This window comes from Castor canadensis, chromosome 3 (genome assembly GCF_047511655.1).
Source record: "Castor canadensis chromosome 3, mCasCan1.hap1v2, whole genome shotgun sequence".
In the NCBI taxonomy this organism is placed as follows: Eukaryota; Metazoa; Chordata; class Mammalia; order Rodentia; family Castoridae; genus Castor; species Castor canadensis.
The window spans coordinates 33,803,525-33,828,470 of record NC_133388.1 but is presented as its reverse complement, the minus strand read 5'-3'; the positions used below and the strand labels follow the sequence as shown (position 1 = coordinate 33,828,470).

At 42.6% G+C, this 24,946-nt stretch overlaps 1 protein-coding gene across 2 annotated transcripts in view; it reads right to left on the bottom strand.

Annotated features, from left to right (window-relative positions):
- Positions 1–24,946, bottom strand: part of Zfyve1 (zinc finger FYVE-type containing 1) — a 54,863-nt gene that overhangs the window by 2,291 nt on the left and 27,626 nt on the right. For both annotated transcript variants that reach the window (XM_074067615.1, XM_074067616.1), the window contains exons 4-11: positions 19,368–19,582; positions 7,796–7,902; positions 5,629–5,737; positions 5,038–5,135; positions 4,831–4,948; positions 2,146–2,316; positions 1,380–1,560; positions 706–819 (exon numbers count right to left, since the gene is read on the bottom strand). In XM_074067615.1, the coding sequence (XP_073923716.1) occupies positions 706–819; positions 1,380–1,560; positions 2,146–2,316; positions 4,831–4,948; positions 5,038–5,135; positions 5,629–5,737; positions 7,796–7,902; positions 19,368–19,582 (1,113 nt within the window). The remainder of the gene's footprint in view (positions 1–705; positions 820–1,379; positions 1,561–2,145; positions 2,317–4,830; positions 4,949–5,037; positions 5,136–5,628; positions 5,738–7,795; positions 7,903–19,367; positions 19,583–24,946) is intronic.

Here is a 24,946-nt window from a genome sequence, read left to right as displayed (position 1 = left end):
CTACAAGTACCCCTCACATCTGCAGCTGGGGAGCAATCTTAAATGCTAAATCAGTAACAGCTTGGTTGGTGCAGTAGATTAAAGACAACCACAAGTTCTCTGACATGCCTTCCATCTTTGATGCCCCTACTCCCTGAATCTAGGCAGGCTCTGCAACTGCAAGAGACTACAGGCCAATTTGCAGCCTAAGCAATTAAAGCCTTTAACTGCCACTTGAGTCCAACTTTACCACTGGAGATAGCCTGTGGAAAGGCCTAGAGAGTACACCAAGAGGAAGGTGGGCTCTGCTGAGCCCAGCTTCCAACTGTCCACTAAGGCACCTGGCACTGTAAGTGACGTTAGCTTGATTCTTGGGTCCAAATGCCATCCTTGAGTATCAGAGTAACTGCAGGCCCTGCCACTGGGAGTAGAATAATTAACCATCCAGACTTCTAGGCCCTCAATTATAAGACAAAAAAATGCTTGTGGACAGGCCTTTACATTTCAAGGTAATGTGTTATGCAGCAATAGCTGGTATAGAAGGATGGCCTCCAGGAATAAACAAGAACAATAAGGGATTTAGCAGAAATAAGCAAATACAAATTTTCATTCCTTGCTGCCCAACTCAATCCAGGTTGGCAAGCTATTGTCAAAATGACAGCCCAGAGCACCTTGAAACCCTCATCCCACATTCACTACACCTAAGAGAGGCATTACAGGGCCCACCTAGTGGTATGTCAATGGCTGTCACCACGGCTCCCAAAGTGTTCTGCACAGCTTCGCCCACCTTCCGAGCAATCAACGTTCCGCCTTCATCATCCACCTGTGCTTCAGTAACATCTGTGGAAATGGAAGTAATAAAAGAAAAGCTGTTGCCTTTTAGTCATTTCCCAAATGAAAAGCTTGTGGCACAGCACTCTGGACTCATATCCCTGGACCACTGTGCTGTCCTACAACGACAGCAAGCATGTGGGCTGTGGGTCAGGTCGCAGATCCTGAAATTGGATGGTATCTGTTGTCCTTTACCTCTGACCCTCTGTAACTATTTTATAAACCTCTTAAAAGTCAGAAAGGCTCTGAGAGCATGACCTAGAACTTTCTCCAGGGAGGCGTTCAGTCTAAGCCGTCATTAACTACAGGCTTTCCAGAACTCAACAGCTGTGTGTATATTCCCTCCCTCAGAAGTACCTCTGCAGCTCAGAGCACGAGCCAGGCTCAACTCCCAAGGAACAGCACCTGCAAACTCTGCTAAGAGCAAGCTGAGAGGATGATGGACCATAGCCAGAGGAGCAACTGCTCAAGAGTGATGTTAGGAACAAGGCTGGGGCAGTGGCAACTCCCTGTAAGTGCAAAGGAGAATGGTTCCCCTCCACCCTTGTAGCTCCTAGGCCCCACGTTACCTAACTGGACATTCCTGGCGTCGTAGCAGTTGTCACACACCCGCACGGGTGCAGGTCCCCAGCCCCGCTCAGGCACTGGCCGGGTTTTGGATGAACAGCTGTCGCAGAAGCCCTCCCCGCAGGCCCGGCAGTGATGCTTGGTGTCATTGTCTTTAAATGATGTTGCACACTTGTTGCAGCTCTGTTTTCAGCCCAAAACAAAACAGAAAGGCAGGAATCCTACACGTCTGCTCAGATGAGAAAGTCAACGAGACCTGGGGAGTAACTAGAAACTCCGAGAGGTAGGGTTTAGCTCAGTTAGAACCCCGACGACTTCTAGTAATACAGTTACGTGAATGTGAAAAGGAGGGGAGAGTAAGTTTCCTGACACAAGGTGTTTGGGCAGAAGACAGGTGCATCCTTGGCTGTGGGTGCCTACTAGAGATTTATGAATCAAGCCAAGGATGACCCTAAATGACCTCTAAAGGGTTCCTTTCTCCAGGTTCTATTTCCAGGATCTCGGACATCTGAGCAACATTCATTGGCCCTCACAAATAAGGAAATGAACCCACCACAAAGAAAATACGTGCAGAATAATGCAAATAGAAATCCATGAGGAAAGACGAAAACGACTACCTCAAAGCTCCTACCCTTTCCAATACTCCCGGAGCTAATGGTACTGGGGGAAAATATTGCACCTCCTTGCTAGAATGAGCTTAGCACATGGCAAAGTGCTTAAGCAGAATAGACTGTGCTAGGGGTACAGGGGCATCCCGCCATACCATACCAGGATCTGTGAGTTGGGCCTCCAGTAAGCAGGGGCGATCTGGTCTGTCAGCCAGGAAGTCACAGCCTTAGTGGGTCCAAGGCTAAGCTCAGACACTGACTGAGCCATGAAGTTCATCCCATCCAACAGGCGCTGGGCAGCATTGTTGTTGTCCTTCAGAAATGCATCAGTCTGAAATGAAAATGCAGGTTCCTGTCGTCTGAGTGGAAGGAGTAAAAGGCAAGAGGGAAATGGGGATTGACCAGCAACCTCTCCGGCCTCTGGGCAGTATCATACCCAGCCAGTTAGCGCTGCTATATTCTTTCAATATGATCCTGAGACCTGATATGCAGCTGTTCAATTCAGGAATCACTACAAAGCCACGCCTTCTCCAGGAAGCCCCCACCCCAGCCTCAGTTAGGAACCCTTCCTCGCAGTTTCTCTACTAGTGGTACATCTCTAGGAATCCTAATTCTGTGTGTAAGTACATAATAATGGATCTGACTCCCTGCTAGACTGTGAACTCTCTGAGAACAAACACCTGTCTTTCTTGAGGAATCTAGTACAATTCTAGGCACGGAGTACTTAAGCTATATTGAAATAAAGAATGAATGAATGAACGAAAAAACAAATGGGCAGATAAACCAAAAGCAAGGTATTCTCCTAATCCCAAGGACTACAAGGAATGTAGCTGAAAGTAAACTATTGTTACTACTGTTTTCTGGAGATAGAAACTATCTCACCACTTTATTTCTCACCTTTTAAATCCATATTAAATTCTTGGGACAGGATGGCCTAGATTATCAAGACCATCAGGCCAAGTGTGTGGGCTCCAGAAAGGAGACCACAGTATACTAACAAATTTCAGTGGGCCTAGAAGGTATGAGGTAAAAAGAGGAGAGGACAAAGTAAGTTTTATGTACCTGTAGGTAAACAGAAAGTTCAAAAGTAAATCTACAGGTAGCACTGGTCTAGCGCTTGGATCTGGAATGTCCCCCAAAGGCCCTATGTTAAAAGCTTGGTCCCAGTTTGGCTTTATTGGGAGGTAGTGGAAACTTTTAAGAGGTAGGGCCTACTGGGTTTTAGGTCATTGGGAGGCATGCCCTTGAAGACGACTATGGGACACTGGTCTCTTTCTCCTTTGATTCCAAGCCATGAGGTAAACAGGCTTCCTTAGCCACACACTCCTGCTGTGATATACTGTACTACCACAGACCAAAAACAACAGGGCCAATGAGTCATGGACTAAAACCTCTAAAACTGTGAGCCAACTTTCCTCTCTGTAATATAGCTGATTATCTCAGGTATTTGTTACAGTAAGGGAAAGCTGCCTAACACAGATTTCTCCCTTAGATAAAATCAGTGATGTTGGGCTTATTGTGATTTATGAATAATTCCAAGTGTGAATAGTGACTTCTTTTGCTTTTATTTATTCTTTGTTTTGAGACAGGGCCTCACTATGTTGCCCAGGCTGCCCACAAACTACTGGGCACGAGTGATCCTCCTGCCTCAGCCTTTTGACAAGAAGCTGGGTGTACAGGTACCATGCTCATACCTCCTAAGCCAACCTGTTTCTCTAGTATCTTGATTTCAAAGTCAAATTAAAAATACTAATTACAATAATCCTACTTCTTAGCCAGGTATGGTGGCTGATAGTACAGGCATATTCTCAGGACTTGGGATGCTGAGGTGGGAGAATCTTAAGTTCAAGGCCAGCCTGGGCCACATAATGAGAACCTGCCTCAAAAAACAACAATGACAAAAAACAAAACAAAACAAAACAAAAAAACCCACTTCTTAGAATATACATTAATAAAATTTCCCACAAAAAAAGAAGTGGCTTGCTTTTTTTGGGGGGTGGTGGGTGGCACTGGGGCTTGAACTTCAGGCCTCACTCTTGCTAGGCAGGCATTCTACCACTTGTGCCACTCCACCGGTCCTCTTTTGTGTTGAGTATGTTTGAGATAGGGTCTCATGAACTATTTGCCTGGGCTGGCTTTGAACCACAATCCTCGTGATCTCTGCCTCCTGAGTACTGAGGATTAACAGGCATGAGCCACCAGTGCCTGGCTAGAAGTAGCTTTCTTACATGAAGATGTTCACTAAACCACATTAACTGATAATTAAAAAAAAAAAATTACAAATAGCATGAATGTCTAAAAATAAGGGAATGGTGACTCAAACTACAGTTTGATTTTAGAACTGGACAAAATATGCTGTGTTATAAGAAAAAGGCAGAAGAATAGCATGTGAATTATAACTGAACCGGGCACGGTGAGGTATGCCTGTTGTCCCAGCTATTGGAAATGCTGGGTCAGGAGGATCACTTGAGCCCAGGAATCTGAGGCCAGCCTGGGCAACACTATGAGGCCCCATCTCAAGATGAATGAATAAACTGTGATCACATCTATAAAAACAAATGCATGCAGAAAATGAGGAGAACATGGAAAAAATGAAGTTTTATTTACCAAAGGAGAATGACAGATACACTTTATTTCATGTAAAGTTGTGTTCCCACTATTTCTTCAAGAAGAAATAAAAACAAAGGGCTGCAACAGGAACAACTGTCCAGATCATGCCTTTCTAAGCTACCACTGTTTCGAAGTTCATGGGTGACCTTCCTTCTAGACAAACTGCACCTCCCCACACACCAGTGACTGAGTGGCCCAGAGAAAGGAGGAGGGAAATCAGTGGATCGGGTCTTACTCCAGGCCACACATGCACAATCTCTGTCCGCACCACCGTATCCACTGGATCTTGGTTTCCAAACCAGTACTGCCGGCTCCTATAGACCACTCCACAGTTAGGACATTCGATCACGTACCTACAGGGAGGCAAATACATAGTGTTACCTGGCCAGGTGCTGGGGAGACAAACTCCAAAAAACCTTTAGCTCTAGTTGTTTAAACTCACCCAGACCAGGCATATTTTGCAAGACCCATCCAGGGAGAGTCGGTGGAAGCAGATGTTTTGGGCACCACGCTGACTTCTTTGCCTCTCTCATAGCAGGCCTGAAACATGGAGCACTCTGCCAGCTCGTTCTAGGTACGCCAGTCCCCAGGCCTCTTCACGTTCCCTGGCCCCACCAACCACACCAGCTGAGGGCTACACACCCTGCATTAGCATATTAGAGATCATGCCTCTAAAGAAACCAGTGAAGGCCTGAATGATAATCAACTGTGTACCCAGCCCAAAAGAAACCTCTAAATCTTACTCCTGTCACAAACAGGAGAAATACCTCAAAACTAGTTTCTTAAAAAGCACTTCTACTTTGAAGAAAAATGGTCAATGTATATGACCCTTACATAAAAGTTTAAATGATAGCTTTAAAAAACATAAACTAAGGAGGCTGGACCCAGTAGTTCAAGCCTATAATCCTGGCTACTTCGGAGGCAGAGATGGGGAAGAAGTGCAACTTGAGGCCACCCCAGGCAAAAAAAAAGTTCACAAGAACCCATCTCAACCGATAAAAAAAAAGTTGAAGGAAAGGCTCAGAGGACTCACCTTGCAGGTATAAACTCGGTTGTCATACTGGTGGGAGTATCTGCACCGGCTCTTGGCTTCATGAGGCACTCCTTCCTTCCCATGATTCATGCTATTCTTACATCCAACCCTGAGAAAATCCCCAAAACAGACAGTGAGATGGCCAAGGAGTCAAGGTCATTTAAACAAAACAGTCTGACCCTGAGCCAGGCACAGGCCTAAACCAGACCTTGGTTACTAACTGGGCCTCCATGCTGAGCAGACAAGAAGGTGTTTCACCCACATGACCATATTTGACACTTGGTAATCAAGAGAATAACAGAGGTAAAGCACCTGTATTGGGAAAACGGAAAAAGGAATCTCTTGGAGAAACAACCTGGCCCTCAGCAGAAATGGAGAAGTGAGAAGACACCAACTTGACCAGAGACAAAACCTAAATAGGTCTCAAGAAACTAAAAATCAAAAAAGGATGAAATGAAAAGTTAAGCCACATAGTCAGCAAAGATACTAAACAAAAACCAACCCTCAAAATTTGGCAATGCATTAACCGGAGGCTTACATTGAACAAGAAAAACCCAAATGAACAGTGAGCTCTGCCATCCTGACAAAGCAGACTTCATTTCACAGTGATAAAAGGGAAAATTCTGGAAACCCTGGTAGGCTCAGGTAGAAGAGAAAAGCAATGATCCAACAGTGTTTTAGCCCCTCATGCTGGGAGGCAAGGCATACTGGCAACTAACATCCCTCTCCTCTTCCCAAATCATTCTTAGTTCTCCCTAAAATACACTGTATAATTAAAAGCCAAGACCTTTTGACCCAGCTCAGAAGTAGTTCAGTACCCAGCAGGTGGCCTACAGGCCACCATAACAGAAGTTATACCAAAGACCAAAAGGCCACACATAACAGAAGTGAGCTCAGGTCTCTTCCTGTAGATGGGGAAGTGCAGAAGATGAGGCAGTGGTCCTGATATTAACAAAAACAATTCAGTGGTGAAGGCAATTGTGGGGAGTATCTACAGGGCATGGAGACTAAGATCTGACTTGACTGAGAGGGAACCATTAGACATATCACCAGACTATGATGTAATGGCCATTGCAGCTTAAACTAACACACTGATCCTCAAGGTGTGGTTTCAATAAGCAACACCAGCATTGCTTGGGAATTTATTAAAATTGCAAATTCTCAGGTCCTAGCTCAGACATATTGAATCAGAAACTCTGGGGACAGAGCCTGACAATCTGTTTACCACACCCTTCAGGTCTCTCTGATACATGCTAAGATTTGAGAATCATTTGTCTAACTCCTCTGTAATAAAGTGGGGCCCATGGCAGCAGCACAGCACCCTAAAGCTTGTCCAAGATGCAGACGAATCTCAGACCTCACCAACACTTATGGATTCAGAATCTACATTTGAACAATTCAAAGTGAGGCATATGCAGGCTAATGTTTGAGAATCACTGCTTTAACTCAATGTTCTCAGCTTACTCTACAGAGAAGACTCATGTGAGGAGCCTTTAAAATATATCAATGTTGAGGTCAGACCCCAGATCCATTAAATGGAGGTGGGGCCTTGGCCTCAATTTTGAATGCTTCCTGGAAAATTCTAATGTGCTCTAATCATTTGCCCTCATAATAAAAACAATCACCTAGGATCAATACCTACTTACAGTGCTTTGCAAACAGCAAATATTTTAAATATGAATAAATGACTGAAAACTCTGGCTGAAGAAAAAGAAAAGAAGACAGCCCAAAGTCTGCCACAAAAACTGCCCAAACCTGCTTGGTGGTTCACACCTTGAATCCCAGCACCTGGGAGGCAGAGACAGGATTTTGAGTTCAAGGTCAACCTAGGCTAAGAGACCCTGTATTTAAAAAAAAAAACAAAAAAAAAAAAACCTGCCCAAACCAGAAACCACTCAACTATGCATCTCTACAAGTTTGGAATCTTCAGGGAATTCTTCATAACCACATACCCAAGAAGCCCTTGCTATATCAAAGTGTGGTCCCCAGGCCACCAGGGATGACCTAGGAACTTGTTAGAAATGTACCATGTCAGGCCTCACCCCTGATCATTTAAATCAGAACTGTGATTTAACAAGACCCAGGGTAACTAGCACCCACACTCAGTCTCTAGTCCCCAGTGGGGCGGAGGGGGCGGGGGAGGGACAACACGGCTGGTCTCACTTACCCACAGCTGAGGCACAAGGAGGAGCAGGTGAAGTACTCATCTGGAAAAAAGGAGCTGTGCGCCATCTGGTCATCAGGGATCTCACCGCTAAAGCGGTCGCTCAGTGCCTGCCACAGAGGGAAAGTGATACATGAAGGCCCTCAGCAGAGTGCCTGTGCTAAGCCTTTCCTCTCCTTGCCTTCCTAGGATTGCCACACTGCTAGCCTGTTCCTTACAAGCACAACAGTGGAAGAGGCAACCCAGTAACTTCTGTTCATTACCCCAAACTTGACTCAACATGCACCAACCCTCACCACAGGAAACCTTGGAAGGAATCAGCTCATTGCCCAATAGGTCAAAAGTAAGCAAAGTTACTGTTCTCTCCTAATTGCCTTGGAGGTTACAAGTACCTCACACACTCAGTGTTTGATTTACGACCATCACAAGGATGAGACACATGGCTCAATCAGTAGAGCACCTGCTTTGCAAGCACGAAGCCGAGCTTAACCATAACCCCAGTTCCACCATAAAGAAAAAAAGGACCATCACAAATATTGACTGATGCCCATTTCATCATGTGAAGCTGAGACCAAAACACAGAGCCTTAAGAAGGCAGGAGCCAAGAAGTGAGCTGGGAGCTTCCTGGGCTTCTATCTCAGTTCTAACCACAGGTGTTCACTTGGAGTTTACTGGTTACATAACTATCTCAGCACAGAAAACAAATCTGCCAAAAAACAGGGAAGAATTACTAAAATGTTTCAGAGTCATTTACCAACTCTACTGGCCTAAAAGATTAGCAAATGGCCAAAGTAAATGCCAAAAGAAAGATAAAGTGAAAACAAACTGAAAATGTCATGGAGAAAGGTAACTTCCACTTCTAATCATGTTTTTTCAGTCCTTACTTTATATTTGAAGCACTGTTCAGGCTAATTACAGAAATGGGCTTTTCCAGGCTTTAAAAAAACCCTTCAATACATGCTGTTCAGGGTCCCAGTCTGAGGCTGCGAGACACTATACAAGGGAAGAAAAGGGAAAGTAGGCTAAACCAAAAGTCCAAGATGTTACTTCCTCTGGTGAAAGGTAGAAGAAATCTGGAGATGAGATTTGATAAAAAATAGGTTAGGTTTTAAACTCAAGCTCTGAAAAGTCTCACTTTTTTTTTTTCAGTACTGGAGTTTAAACTCAGGGCCTTCACCTTGAGCCACTCCACCCTTTTTTGTGAAGGGTTTTTTCGAGATAGGGTATCACAAACTATTTGCCCTGGCTGGCTTCGAACCACAATCCTCCTGATCTCTGCCCCCTGAGCAGCTAGAATTACAGGTGTGAGCCACCAGCGCTGAAACGTTTCACTTAATGAGAGCTTCCTTTAAGGTTTCTTTCTGGGCTGGGAGTGCACAAGGCCCTGAGTTCAATCCCCAGCACTGCAAAAATATAAATAAGATAGGTTCCTTTTACTCTTTTCAATGGAGTCTTAACACCAGGAGTTGAAAACCCTTTATAGAAAGGCATGTGACATCAATGCTGAGTCAGGTCAGGTGTAAGATGAGAATAGTAGAGCATGACTCATGTAGAGGCATTCAAATTCAGGTTCTACAAAGATAATTGGCAGACCCATAAAACACTATCAATTAGTGATAGCTGACCAAATAGCAATTTTTGACTTAGACCAACAAAACAATGGCCTCACAAACAATAATGCAAGTAAACGCTGTCCTCCTTGGGAGTAATTCTGTAAAGACTGAGCAAAAACATAAAGATTTTGAGGACTAGAGTTGTGGCTCAGGGGATAGAAAGCTGACTTTGCAAGCACCTGATTTACAAAGCTCTGAGTTCAAACCCCAGTCCCATAGGGGGAAAAAAAAAAACTGCTAGAATAGAAAAACACAAAAATTTTGAATGAATATATGAATTAATATAATTACAAATAATAATGAGAATAAAGGAAAAAAGGGCATGTTAGCCCATACATCGTTCTCTTCTTTCCTACTTGTAAATGTGACCCATTCTTTAGGGATTTTGTTTGTGTTTTTGTGGTACTAGGAGTTGGATTCAGGGCTTTGCACTTGCTAGACAGGTGCTACCACTTAAGTCATTCCCCTAGCCCCTTTTGCTTTGGTAATTTTAGGGATAGGATCTAGTATTTTTGCCCGGGCTAAACTGAACCAAAAAATCCTATTTATGCTTTCCACACAGCTAGACTCACAGGCATGTACTACCACACACAACTGTTGGTTGAGATGGGACCTCAGTAACTTTTTGCCTGGGCTGTCCTCAAGCCATGATCCTCCCAATCTCTGTCTCTTAAGTAGCTGGGATTACAAGCATGAGCCACAGCACCTGACCCTTCAGAGACTTCACCTCTTTCACTGGAGGCTTTCCAACCACTGCATCCTCAGCCTTCTCTGAAGCCCTGCTGCACTCAGTACCTGAAGTAGGTATTGAGTAAGTAGAAGATAGTGCAAAGCTACCGGTCGATTATATGTATGTTATATCCCAGACTCTGAAAGAAGCTTTCTACTTTTGTATCTTCCTCCAAATTCCACCACAGGTCTTCACAGGCACTCAACCAGGACTTTTAGGAAGATGTACTCCAGTGCCCAGTGACTTCATCCCATGCCCACAGACTCTCTCAAGCTTAAGGCTAACTACTACCTAACCAACCATATTACTGGTAACTTTTAAGACTATTTCTCAAAGAGAATGTGCATAACTAATTATAGGGTTACCTGGTGGGAAAAAGGACCGTCATCTTCCTAATACACTATTAATTAATCAAATGTTTTGAAGGAGTTGCTTTTATATTTTTTAAAAACATGGATATAGTATGGAAGTAAACAGAAAATTTGCATGAATAAAATGTGAAGTGGCTGCGTGTGGTGACTCACACCTGTAATCAAACTATCAGGATGGCAGAGATCAAGAGGATTGATCATAGTTCAAGACCAGTCTGGGCAAGAAGTGAGCCAGATCTCATCTCAACCAATAAAATTGGGTGTGGTGACATGCACCTGTCATCCCAGCTATGTGAGAAACATAAATAGGAAGAACACAGTCCAGGCCAGGCCAGCATGAGCATAAACACAAGACCCTACATGAAAAATAACTAAAGCAAAAAAGAAAAAGAAAGGACTCAAGTGATAGAGCACCTGTCTAGCAAGCACAGGTACCCAGTTCAACCTCCTCTACCAACAAAAATAAATAAATAAATAAAATATGAGATCCATGAAGTTACTTCAGTTTGTAGTTGAGAGCTTTGTACTCTGTGCCTGTTTTCTTTATCCACAGAATGGGCATACCAGTGGCACCTTCCTCAGTAGGTCTCTTCAGACAACATTTTAAAGCTCAGAGGAGGCCACCCGTTAGAGCACCTGGCATTATGGAGAGCTTGGAAGATGGGAGCTGCTGTTCTTAATATCGTTTATAATGATGAGGACTATCTCACTTTCTTCCAAGGCACTCTCCCACCTAATCCAAGTAATGCACAGAATATAAGAACCTCTCTTCTTCCCCCAGTAGCTCACTGGTCTCCATGGCTGATGACACTGCAGGTGAATAGTTATCTGCAAGAAGATGCTTATGTGTCTAATGAGGTGACAAAAAAAAATAAGAGCAAAAAGGATAGCTAGCTAAGGAATGCAGAAGCTGCTATAGAAGATACAAAGGAAACCAAAACCAGCACTGTTTAGCCTCAGAGTTTTGTTTTGTTTTGTTTTGTTTTGAGTACTGGGGTTTGAACTCAGGGCCTACACCTTGAGTCACTCCACCAGCCGTTTTTTTTTTTTATGAAGGTTTTTTTGGAGATAGGGTCTTGAGGAACTATTCTGCCCAGGCTGGCTTCAAACAGCAGTCCTCCCGATCTCTGCCTCTTGAGTAGCTAGGACCACAGGCATGAGCCACCAGCACCTGGCTTCAGATATATTTCTTTTAGGCTAACCTAAGTACTTGTTTTCCTAAGGACAAATAATATCAAACTTAGCATGAATTCAGTGAGTTGAATTCGGGGGTGAGGCTACCTCCAATAAATAAACTGGGAGCCCAGTAACACTGACAGCACATTTCTGTTTCAACCCAAGTGGCCCAGATCAATTCTCTGAAAGTTCTTCAGGGAAAGGGTGCATTTTTTAACTCTCTCAGGACTTAGCGTGAAACAATCTGCAGCCTGATTTCCCATGGAACTTAGCTCTTAGAACTCCTATCATTCTCTGCCCTAGGCAAATTAACTGGTAGCCCATGTCCAAGACAACAGGCAACCTCTTATGACATCAGAAAGCAAAGCACTCCTAGACAAACCAGTCTTATCACTTCAGGTGCTGGTCACCCACTCTCTTACGTGTTGGATAAGGGAACAAGCATATCAGTTCTTTCACAAGCACAATCTGACAATAAAGAACCAGACCTCAACAAGCTTCAGGAAGTCTTATAAGAACCAAGAGGATGTGAATAACAGTAACTATTAAAATTTTCTGGTGTTAGCATATTTTAGACACAAAGATAGGAAACAATTGTCCTCCTTCCTCTATAATCTGATTTGCTTTTTCTAGTGTAGACATAACCTACCACCTGATCCATATCTTTTGCCAGTTCAAAATTTCCAGACCTGGGATGTAGCTCAGTAGTAGAGCATGCATGAGGCTCTGGGTTCAATCCCCAGCACCATCAAAAAAAAGGAAAAGCCAAACCTCACATCATTCCATGATTTCTCGGGCTTTCCTCCTCCTGAGGTCCCAAAGCTGAGAGGGAAATTCAGGCAAGGGCCTCTCCTGAGAGTGCCTACAAAAGTATTTGAAGCAAGCCTGGAGACCTGGTTGCCTGGAAACCAGATGATCTTGAACTTTAGTTGCCTTGGCAACAGTATGGCTCCTTCTATTGTACCTAGCAGAGGAATTCCTGAATCAAATGGACATTCTTCTGCAATCAATGTTACCACCCCCTAACAAACATCATAGCTTTATAAATACTTAATAGGTGCTTCCTAATGTGATGGAATTGGAGCCAGAGTTCTTTAGCAATCAGAAGCTAAAGAATGTATTACATGAAACCTACATGAATTCAAACTTTAAAATGGTTTTTCCAGTTGTTCAGAACTGTAAGTAGAAACAACCATAATTAATATTCAATTTCTCTATTCAATTTGGATTTGAGCATCTGTTTCAACAGATTTAGCTGCTCAGCAAGGGTGTATCTTGTGGTGTTTGGGCTGGCGCTGTGGATCCTAAGCAAAGGAGTACAAAATGTCCCAGCTAGAAAAATGGTGCTGGAAGGGCTGACAGAGTGGTTCAGGTGTTAAGAATGCCTGCCTAGCAAGCGTGAGGGCCCAGTATCACCAAAAAATAAATAAATAAGTAAAACCCAGGCCTGGTGCGGGTAGCTTATGCCTGTAATCCTACCTACTCTGGAGGCAGAGAAGTCAGCCCTGGCAAATAGTTCACAAGACCTTATCTCAAAAAACCCTATCACAAAAAAAGGGCTGGTACATCCATGTTTATTGCGGCACTATTCACAATAGCCAAGTTATGGAAACAGCCAAGATGTCCCACCACTGACGAATGGATTAAGAAAATGTGGTATCTATACACAATGGAATTTTATGCAGCCATGAAGAAGAACGAAATGTTATCATTCGCTGGTAAATGGATGGAATTGGAGAACATCATTCTGAGTGAGGTTAGCCTGGCTCAAAAAACCAAAAATCGTATGTTCTCCCTCATATGTGGACATTAGATCAAGGGCAAACACAACAAGGGGATTGGACTATGAGCACATGATAAAAGCGAGAGCACACAAGGGAGGGGTGAGGATAGGTAAAACACCTAAAAAACTAGCTAGCATTTGTTGCCCTTAACGCAGAGAAACTAAAGCAGATACCTTAAAGCAACTGAGGCCAATAGGAAAAGGGGAACAGGTACTACAGAAAAGGTTATATCAAAAAGAATTAACCTAGTCGGTAACACACACGCACAGGAAATCAATGTGAGTCAATGCCCTGTATAGCTATCCTTATCTCAACCAGCAAAAACCCTTGTTCCTTCCTATTATTGCTTATACTCTCTCTACAACAAAATTAGAAATAAGGGCAAAATAGTTTCTGCTGGGTATTGGGGGGGAGGGGGCGGAGTGGGTGGTAAGGGAGGGGGTGGGGACAGTGGGGAGAAATGAACCAATCCTTGTATGCACATATGAATAATAAAAGAAAAATGAAAAAAAAAAAAAAGGCTGGTAGAGTGGCTCAAGGTAAAGCACCTACCTAGCAAGTATGAGGCCCTGAGTTCAAATGGCAAGGAAAGTGATCCTGTCAGCAAGGAAACCATTCCAAGGCAGATATGGGAAAACCGCTAAGGCAGAAAGTGGCTGCAGATTTCTGTCTATCTGTCTCTCTTCCCTATCCCCCTTCCCACACACATGAAACTTGTCATTCTTTCTCATTGATCCCACTTCCAAATTGATACTTCCTGTTCGATAATGAACACGTGAAGTGCACTTGGACACCTTCAATTCTAATAGTGCTGCATCAATCAGGTGAAACCTCACAGGTAAAAGAAAGCTAATAGGCCGGGCAAGGTGAGGCACAGCTGTTATTCCAACATTCAGAAGGCAGAGGCAGGAGGATCTTTAAGTTACAGGTCAATCTGGGCAGTTAGCAAGACCCTGTCTCAAAAAACTTGCCTAACAGGCACAAGGCTCTGAATTTGATTCCCAGTGCCATGCAAAAAATAAAAAGTTAAAGCTAATAACTTTTTTTTTATTTTAAAGAGAAACTCTGTTCCCATTTATTTATTGTTATTGGAGATTGAACTCAGCCCTTGCATTCAAGCACTCTACGATTTGAGCCACTCCACTTTTTTTTTTGTGACGAGGATTCACTATGTAGCCCAGAATAGACTTCAACTAGTGATCCTGCTGCCTCCACATCCTAAGTGTTGGAATTACAGGCTCCAATTCTCTTTTTTAAATAAGTAGCAAAGAATCATATAAATAATACTAAAATACATCCCTAGCCTTCTCAAAGTATTTATTCAGTGAGTTGCTAAGGAATCAGAAGAAATAAAGAATATCAAGGGAAAAAGAGGAAGCCAAACAAATTATTTTGGCATTTGACCAATTACCTGTCTATACCCACCCCCACTATCTTCTTTAACAAATTAAATCCCCAGTACCACACACAAAAAAATACAACAGTATAAAAGAGTAAGTGGATAAGAACAGACCACCACTACATTATACACTACTAGGAATACTGGGAACTATGAAGACAGCAGAATTAATTTTAACAGCAATAAGACTCTACTCAATATGCCTAATGCTGATCATCGCTCCAAATTTAAAGAAGGAAACAAACAAACAAAGAAAAAACAGGACTGAGTAAGATGCAAGAACAAATACACTTTCCTGGGGACAGCCCAAACCATGTGCCTGAACAGGTCACTCTTTCCCAAAGACAGGAGTAGGAGGAGTAGGTTCTACATCTCAGTCCAGCATAGCCCCTCACCTACCACAGAGAGCAGAAAATACCAGGTTCAAGAGAAATTCTAGATAAACCAGTTACTAAGAATCATCAGAATTCCAGCTGACCAGTTAATTTAATCACAGAACATTTCATGAATGGTATCATCTTACAAGGATACAGTGTAACTGTTTTCCTCAAAAGTGCCTAACCAAGTGGCCTGGAGTAAGACAAGCAAGATTCCTAAAGAGAAAAATCCCTGAGCAGTAATTACTGCTTGCAGCATTCAATCTCCCTGACGATTTCATTTAAACATTAAGCTGGGTTAATTTTGAGAAAAGCTAAGAAACTGCCATAATCCACTGGCCTACTCACCTTATAATTCACAGTGATCATATTTATAACCGTTTGTATATCATACAGATTCTGCGTCTTTTGAGAATGTCTGCATTAAGAGTAGATTCCACCTGGACTGCCTTTGAGCCATTATAAGGACACGATTAGCCAATACCTCTTAAGTACACGTTAGCCTCAAATTCTAAAATTCTAAAAGTACTTCATGAATTATTCATATAAAATTTTCAATTTTTCCTTAACATCACTCCCACTGAACATTTAGTATATACCAAGCACTTTGCTTCTTAATATGTTCTCATTTCACCCCCACATCAGCCCTGTTGGGAACATTCTATTACCCCTTCCTATAGTTAAGGAAAAGTCTGGAGCAGAACTCCCAGAGCAGAGATCTTGGTTGGTTTTACTTACCGCTGTATACTCAGCACCTCAAACTCTGCCTGGCACACAAATGTGCTCATTTATTTGTTGAATGAATGAATGAATAATTTCCCACGACCAAACAACTGGTAAACAGAATTCCAACACAAGTGAACCTGATTCCAGAGCCCAGGCTTTTAACTATTATACAAAACCACAAATTGGTTTTATTCTCTTTTTTGGGAGGGAGGAGTGACTTTTTATTTTGATATAATTTCAAATTTCAGAAAAGCTGCAAGGATCATATAAGGAACCCCCATACATGATTTACTCAAATTCACTATTTACATTATGCCCCATACCAAATCTTTGAAGTTCCACAGATTATGCAAATCAGCATGTACCACAGGGTCTGCCCACCTTTGTGCCAACCCCTTTTCTCCTGTCCCTTCTCATTCCTCCCAGTTCCAAATCTCTTCTCCCTCTAACCCCTGGGCATCTTCATCCCTACTCCAGTCCTCTGGTCAGCATTTCCTCTTGCTCTCTCTGCACTATCAGTAATCCTAGCTAATTGGGAGGCACAGATCAGGAAGACTGTGGTTTAAAGCCAGCCTAGGCAAATAGTTGGTGAGACCCTATCTCAAAAATATTCAACACAAAACAGGGCTTGCGGACTGGCTCAAGTGGTAGAATGCCTGCCTAACAAGCCTGAGACCAAGTTCAAACCCCAGTACAGCCAAAACAAGAACTACAAATTTGGAGGGGGTGACTCTAAGCACATATGTAAACGTCACAATGAAACCTGCCTGGTACAATTACTATAGGCTAAAAAATAAAAAATAGACTGCAAATTGGTATCTAGAATATTATGGCAAGCTATGTACCTATTTAAGACACAAAGCATGCAAGGGCACATATTAAAATGTTAGTAGTTCCATTCTCTAATGGGGGGATTATTGGTGGCCTCTGTTTTCAGTTATCTTCTACTGTGGGATCCACATTTTCTATACTTAAGCATGTATTCCTTACATAAACCATAAGGATATGAATTTAGACAACTGATCACTGAACAAAACGTCCCTAAATCTTATTTCTACAATGGTATCAACAACTTCTAAATTTCTTTTGGAAAAACTTTTCCTGGCTTTAGTAGGCCCTGGGAATGTTCTAAACAATGCATGTGGGAAAAAAACATCAAAATTTCATCAAGACCACCTAGCCAATTTGTGTGTGTGTGTGTGTGTGTGTATGTGTGTGTGTGTGTATGTTGCTGAGGATTGATGAAGAGCCTCAGGCATGCCAGGCAAATTTTCTACCACTTAGCTACATTCCCAGCCATCCCAAATTCTTTAAACAGCAATTTTCAACAATCAGTAATACTCTAAGTCACGGTTTCCAGTTATGCTGTTCTGTTCCCCATACTGCCCTTGTTCCAGCCATTTCTTGCTGTTGATGGCCATGACTACACGGTGGAAGAGCGGCAGTACCACACAGAAGTGAGGTGTTAATACTCAGTGCAGTGATCTCCTCCTACCCAGGTAGCTGTGGGGCCCAAGACACCATTTGATAGAGAAGGGGACACAGATTAATCCCGAAGGGGCTCAGATGGGCTATGTAGCACCCATATTGGTTGAAGGGCTGGAAGCCCACCTGGGGCGGCGGGGAAGGTTCTCTGTGTAAAAGAAGTAAGAGCCCTCTGTTAGAAGGAGCTGCAGATAAACCTGAGCCTAAAGAACAGCAGAGTGCCTTATAATAGGAATTCACTATGCAATCGAAACAATACATTGATCCTATTGCTGGGATACGCAAGAAAAATAATAAACCTGCTTTTAAAGGAAACAGATACGATGCTTAAGAGTTGGTTTCCCAAAAGGTGAGCCTCCTATCACTGGCATATATGACAGACTTCAGGTGATATAGGACTTGATTATAGGTGACACACTGAATAACATTAAACTCCACAAAAAATTACCCCTTTCCAATTCTTTTCCAAATTTTAGAATCTGTTAAGGAGAAAAATCTACACAGACAATAGTATATCTGTTATCTCCTATATACTTGCTAATCTTCCTTTTAAATAAAGAAGAAACAGGCCCAAGTCTCAGAATCTTCCATGAGCAACAGTCTCTGACTAAAAATACTGTTATTTTATTTGCTGAGAGGCAGTAGAGCCTTCCTGATTATGAGAAGGAGCTCTGGAATAAAATGACCAGGGCTTAGTTTATGCCTATTGTCACTTAGTAACTATTGCCAATTACTTCCATTTCTCTGTGCCTCAGTTTCCCAATCTTCAAAATGAAAACACTAATACAGATTAATGAAAACACTAATAAGGATTAATGAATTAATTCATACAAAATGCTAATACTCTCAACTTCAGTACCTAATAAGCAATTAATTATTGTTATCATGTGACTGTTTTTGGGTTTTATGTTGATAATTTTCTACCTGGGATACAAACATTCCACTTACAGTGACAACAAGGTTTCCTTCTTAAGAAGTTAATTTTGGCCAGGCACTGGTGACTCACACCTGTAATCCTACTCAGGAGGCAGCGATCAGGTGGATCACAGTTCAAAGCCAGCCTGGCAAATAGCTTGGATAACCCTATCTCGAAAAAACCCATCATAAAAAAGGGCTATTGGAATGGCAAAAGCAGTAAGAGCACTTGCCTAGCAAGTGTGAGGCCCTAAATTTAATACCACCAAAAAAAAAAAAGTTCATTTTGGTGATGCTGATATTTGAATATATCCCTCAAATTTCACATGTTGGAAACTTAATCCTCAAATTCATTGTATTTGGAAATGGGACCTTGGGGGAAGGGTAGGAGGTCATGAGAGCCCCCTGAAACACTTGCTCTGTCTTGCCATGTGATGCCCTCCACCATGTAACCATTCAGCAAAAAGGCCCTCACCAGATGCTGAGCAGATGCCAGCACAATGGAAATTCTCCAGACCTATGAATCAAATAAACCTCTATTCTTTATAAATTATCCAGTCTCAGGTATTTTGTTGTAACAACAGAAAACAAACTATGAAAAGTAAGGAAAAAAATAGTAAAACTAAAGAAAAAAAGCACAGTTAAGTTAATATAAAGAAGAGCGTAAAGTATAAACTGAGCTTCAATCTGAGGTCAACTCACTAGGACTGGGCCAGACCACCCAGAACGAATGCTTTTTCCTATTCCCCAAAAGCTTACTTTTTCTCCAAAATGAGGCTCTATCAACTTTTTGTTATGACTCAAGATGCCTCCACACTCATGCTGTCAGTAAGATGAAGGCATGGGATAGATGCAAACTCCACTCATGCTCTTCCTCTTCCTATACTTTCTCTTTACATCCCAGTCTTCCAATTACCTGCATCATGAATGCTGGAAAACTGAGTGTTCTCACCACTCACTCGTACCCAAGAGAAGCACCCAGGGCAGGAGCCAACTGACCTTCAGGGCTTTGAAGATGACCCCTGGGTGCCGGGGAGACCGGGTAGTGTTGTTCTCTAGCAGCTGCTCCAAAGCACGTCGAAGCCCAGAGAAGTCTGTGGGGGGGTTGTAAGTCCTGGTTCCCTTGTAGTGAATGGAACTGAAGGCTTCGGGGAAGCGGCCTAGCTTCCGGAACCGGTCCTGGATGAGCTTCTCTGGCACCTCTGAGGGATGATCTGTACAAGCAGAAAGAGGGACATGAGCAATGAGTGATAACTTCTATTTTTTTTTTTTTGGAGGTACTAGAGTTAGAACTCAGGGCCTCACATTGCTAGGCAGATGGTCTACCATTTAAGCTATGCCTCCAGCCCTAGTGAGTGACTTTAAGAAAACAAAGAAGTTAGCTATCTTCCTTGTAAAACTAAGACAAACTCTACTCCATATATGTGAACTATACACATAGCCACAACTAACATGTTGTTAGAATTATACCATTAGGTTAGCCTTGCCTGGAAAGGAGCAAGAGAAAGGTGTTGGAAATATAGGCCCCAAAAGTGACCATGTGGAGAGGAGTGATCTGGCAAGAGATTCTATATTGCTGGGTGGGAGAGGGAGAGAGCCAAGAGAGCAGAGAGAGAGAGAGAGAGAGAGAGAGAGAAGGGCAGGGGCTTAAATACCCCTCAGTGAGACTCAGCATGATCTGATTGGTTAGGATCTTATGGTTTATGCTGATTGGAGGTTGGGGCAGAAGGAGGATTCAAGCTAGACTTGAGGCAGGACTGTGACCCTGGGAAACAGAAGCTTAAGGGTGCAGTAAGAACCGAAACCTATCGGCGCCATTATTGCCAATAGAAGGCATGGGTGTTTTGTGATCTGGTACTGATTACATGGGTGTGTTCAGGCTGTGAAAATTCATCACATTACACACATTAATGTAATATGCACTTTTCCATACACAAATCATACTTCAAAGTAGTCTATTTGAAAGTCTTCACTGGGCTGGTGGAGTGGCTCAAGAGACAAAAGTGCATGCCTAATAAGCATGAGGCTGAGTTCAAACTCCAGTACCAACAAAAAAATGTCTTCACTGTAAGAAAAATGGGTCACAAAGCATAAAAGAAAAGATATGTATGGACTTAGCTCCCTTCTACTCCCCAAAGGTAACTATAGTTCAGAGTTCACCATTTCAGAGTTTTTTCTGCCACATTTACCAACATTTATGTGCAACATGCTTTGTTAGCACTTAAATAATATTCTGCATCTGTCCTTGTTATGACTCATGCTGAGAAGTTCCTTATTCATATTAACAGCTATACAGTCTTCAGCCTGTACATATATTTAACCACTCACCTACTAATGAGTAAGCATTTAAAATTTTGTACTTTGAAATTTCTGGTCTTAAATGATGAAGCTGTAAGCAACTACCAGTGCAGGAGGTATTAGCTCATCATGGGCTCAGTATTTGCCTAGAAGTGTAGACAGCTGGAGGACAGATGGAGTCAGCAAGTGTTTTGGAGGTAAAGGATGGAAGCACTGTTTTGTTTAATGTCCTTTAATATTTTAATAAGATCATTCCAATTAACACTGAAGACAGATTAGGTCAAATTTATTTGTTTTTTTTTTAATAATTATTTTAAGATAATTTTTTAAAATAATTTTTCAAAGTCTGCCTAGCAAGCTTTGAAGCCCTAAGTTCAAACCCAAGCACTGCCCCCTCAAAAAAAAAGTAAAAAGTATTTGTTCATTTGTTTTTGCAGTGCTGGGAATGGAGCTCAGGGCCTCATGCATGATAGGTGCATGCTCTACCACTGAGCCATATCCCCAACTCTCATTAGCTTAAATTTAAAGGAACAGTCATCAAAGAAAAGTAGCCACAACTCTCCACTTCATTCCCTACACTCATCACATCTTGCAATTTTGAAAGAAGTAGCTCTGGCGGGTGCCAGTGGCTCACACCTGTAACCTAGCTACTTAGGAGGCAGTGATCAAGGATCGCAGTTCGAAGCCAGTTCAGGCAAACAGTTCACAAGACCCCATCTTGAAAAAAACCCATTACAAAAAAGGGCTGCTGGAGTGGCTCAAGGTGTAGGCCCTAAGTTCAAACCACAGTATCACGGGGAAAAAAAGAAGTAGCTGTGGGGGTCGCCGGCTTCTCCCAAAGTCACCCAGGAGCTCAGTCCAGCTTCCTTCCCTTCCTGCCAGCCACCTTACAGTTTGTCCCTTGACATGTAACCACTGCTCACGTGTAAAACAGAAATACAGACTGGGGATCCCTAATTTGAAAATCCAAAGTCTGAAATGCTCCAAATTCTAAAAATTTTGGAACACTAGATTTTGGAGCATTTCAGGTTTGGGATTTTCAAATTAAGGAGGTTTCACCAGTAACGTCTATGCAAATAGGCCAAACTCCAAAAAGTCTCCAAGATCTGAAACAATTCTGGTCCCAACCATTTTGGGAGTTGAACTCAGGACCTTGTGCTTGCTAGGCAAGGGCTCTACCACTTGAGCCATGCCAACAGCCTGGTCCCAAGCATTTTGTAGCTTTTTTTTTTTTTTTAATGTGGTAATGTTGCTTGAACTCAGGGCCTTACACTTGCTAGGCAGTCACTCTAGCACTTGAGCCACTCTGCCAGCCCTTTTTTGTGATGGGTTTTTTTGAGATAGGATCTTGCAAACTATTTGTCCCGGCTGGCTTCAAACCATGATCCTCCTGATTGCCTCCTAAGTAGCTAGGATTATAGATGTGAGCCATGGTGCCTGGCTCCTGTACCAAGCATTTTGGATAGGGAATATTCAACCTATAATTCATTTTTCTACTAAAACCCTGGCTAGGAATCCTATATCCAGAAAAGAAAAACAAACATAAAACCAGAAATTCTATGAGAGAAAGAAAAAAATCTAATTATCAATTTGCCCATCATTCAGGCACCCCCTCCTATAAATTATAAATTTATAAATTTATAAATTATGGCTTCCGTGGTTCCGTCTTACGGTTTTAGGAAGCCACAGTGGTATTCAAGAAAAAGCTCCGGATTTAGGAGTTAGAAGACCTTGATTTGAATCCCAGTTTTGCTAGAACCTCCTGGGTTACATAATGTAAGAAGCTCTCTTAAGTTTGGTTTCTTCATCTGTAAAATGAGATTGCTACTGACTGTACTGAATAACAAAGACAGTCAAATTAGTATTTATTTTAAAACACATAGCATAGCCCAATGTGGTGGACCATGCTTGTAAATTCCAGCAATCAGGAGGCTGAGGAAGGAGTTCAAACAAAAACCCACATTGCATAGGACACGGCAGACTTGTCATTTCAAAATCCTGAACTGACAATTAAATCTTCCCCTCAAAGTTGTAAAGATCCAAAGTGGCACAAGAAGCACTGGTCACAGGAAGCATCCTAAGGCAGTATTTCTCACCTCTTCTTACCTCACAGTCACTTGCTCTTGAGTCTCTGCTTTCACTCTAGAAGGTCATGAGTCATTGGGACCACACAATCAACTAGTCCCAGGCCCATCACCACCTCTCTTAGGGCTCAGCCTGTCCACTGCCCTTCTACTACTACTGCCTTGGCCCAGTCTCCACCTTCTCTCACCTGAATACCGTGACAACCTCCTGACAGGCCTCCCTGACTCCAGGCAGGCACCTCTAACTCACCCTCCAACAGGCTGCCAAGAGAGATTTTGAAAACACAAATCTGACGGTGTTAACTCCGCTTATGGTCTTTCAGGGGCTCCTGTCATTCTTGAGAACTGAGTCAAGGCAACTCAAGAATTTCCAACACTCCTCCTACACAAACTGTGCTTCAGACACAGAACCTCTTCATTTATTCATTCAGCAAACATCTGTGTGTCAAACACTCATCCAGGCTCTTTAGATAGAGTAAATAAGGCAGGCAATTCCTGCCCTCATCCTGTTTCCACTCTAATGGGAAAAGACCAACAACAAAAAAGCAATGCCTAGGATGACTTCAGATGTGACATGTGCAGATGAACAGAGACAACAGTGTAAGCAGTAGAGTTTAGGAAACACCACATTATGGGGGTAGTCAGGAAAGCCTTTACAGGGCTGAGAGTTGAGCTGAATCTGAGAGACAGAAGGGGACAGAGTGACCACCCAGAGTAGCATATGCAAGGAACAGAGAAAGGCAGCACTGCCACTTGGAGAGTGGGTATATATATGTATATATATATATATATACATATATATATATATATATATATATATATATACATATATACATATATACATATATATACATATATATACACATGTACACATACAGAGTGGGGAGACAGTGCAGGGAGTAAGCAGAGGAGATCAGACCTACAAGAAGGAATTAGAATTAGCACACCGTATTTAGGAACTTGGATTATATTTTGACGTAGTTGAAAGCCACTGACAAGATACAGCAGAAATATCACAGGATCTAAATTATAAATTAAGCCTTTATTTAAAGAAATCACTCTTGCTGCTGAGTGGAGAACACATCCAAGGGGGCATGACTGGAGTTTAAGAAACTACTGCAGTAGTTTCCTTCATATAACCTTCTGCTGGAAGCTGCCATACATTTGCTCTTCCAAGAACATCACCCTCTCCTCCTCTACCTAGCCAAGGCTCAGAGCAAACATCACCTCCTCTTTCCAAGATCACATAGGATGTGCAGAGTCCCTCCTCTGCACTGCCCCAGCTCCACTACCAACATCTGCCTCAGATCAGAACAGCAGTGGTCTCCCCTTAACTAAATTGTGAGTTGGTCAAGAGTGGATGTTGTTTTAACTCTGTGTCCCAGTGCTCAGCACATGATGTATACTTCGCTGAATGAATGTATGACTGTTTTGGGGGCCATACTGCTATATGCCACCATCCATCACTGTTGTTGCACTTGTTCCTTCATCCCCCCCATTCAGGCAGTAATCTTGCTCCCTATTTCTCTAAAATGAAAACAGTAAGACAAGAGTTTACACCCACACCCACATCTATCTGCTTACCCGTAGTCATGTCCACACAGCCATGTCCACACAGCCTCTCTCTCTCCTACTGATGTGGATGAACTGTCCACGCTCCTGACTAAGTCAACTCTTCTACCTGACCAACATTCCAATTGTTCCTGGTTTGTTTTTCCTTCTTTCTTTATGTGGTGTGCTGAGGATTGAACCCAGGGCCTCAAGCATGCTAGGCACCTGCTCTCTTGTACTGCCTCATCAGTAAACCAGTATCTGTAATATCTCCCATCTTAAACTTTAAAAAGAGAAATTCCTTGAAATTCTACATTAGGCTCCAGCTATCACTATACTGTTCTGCTTCTCTTTATAGAAGTCTTAGAAAGAGTTCAATATACTCGTAACCTATTTTTTTTTTAAGATAGGATCTCTTGATGTAGCTTAGGCAGGCCTTGAACTCATGATCCTCCTGCCTCAGCCTCTCAAGTGCTAGAATTACAGGCATGCACCACCACACCCAACTCACCTATTGACCTCACTCTGATCCAGCTTTCATCCCACCTCTATGGTTCCAAAGTCAATTGGCAATTCTCAATCCTTGACATGGTTGACAACTCCATCCTTCTTAGAACACTTCCTTATGTCTTACCTGGGCAATCC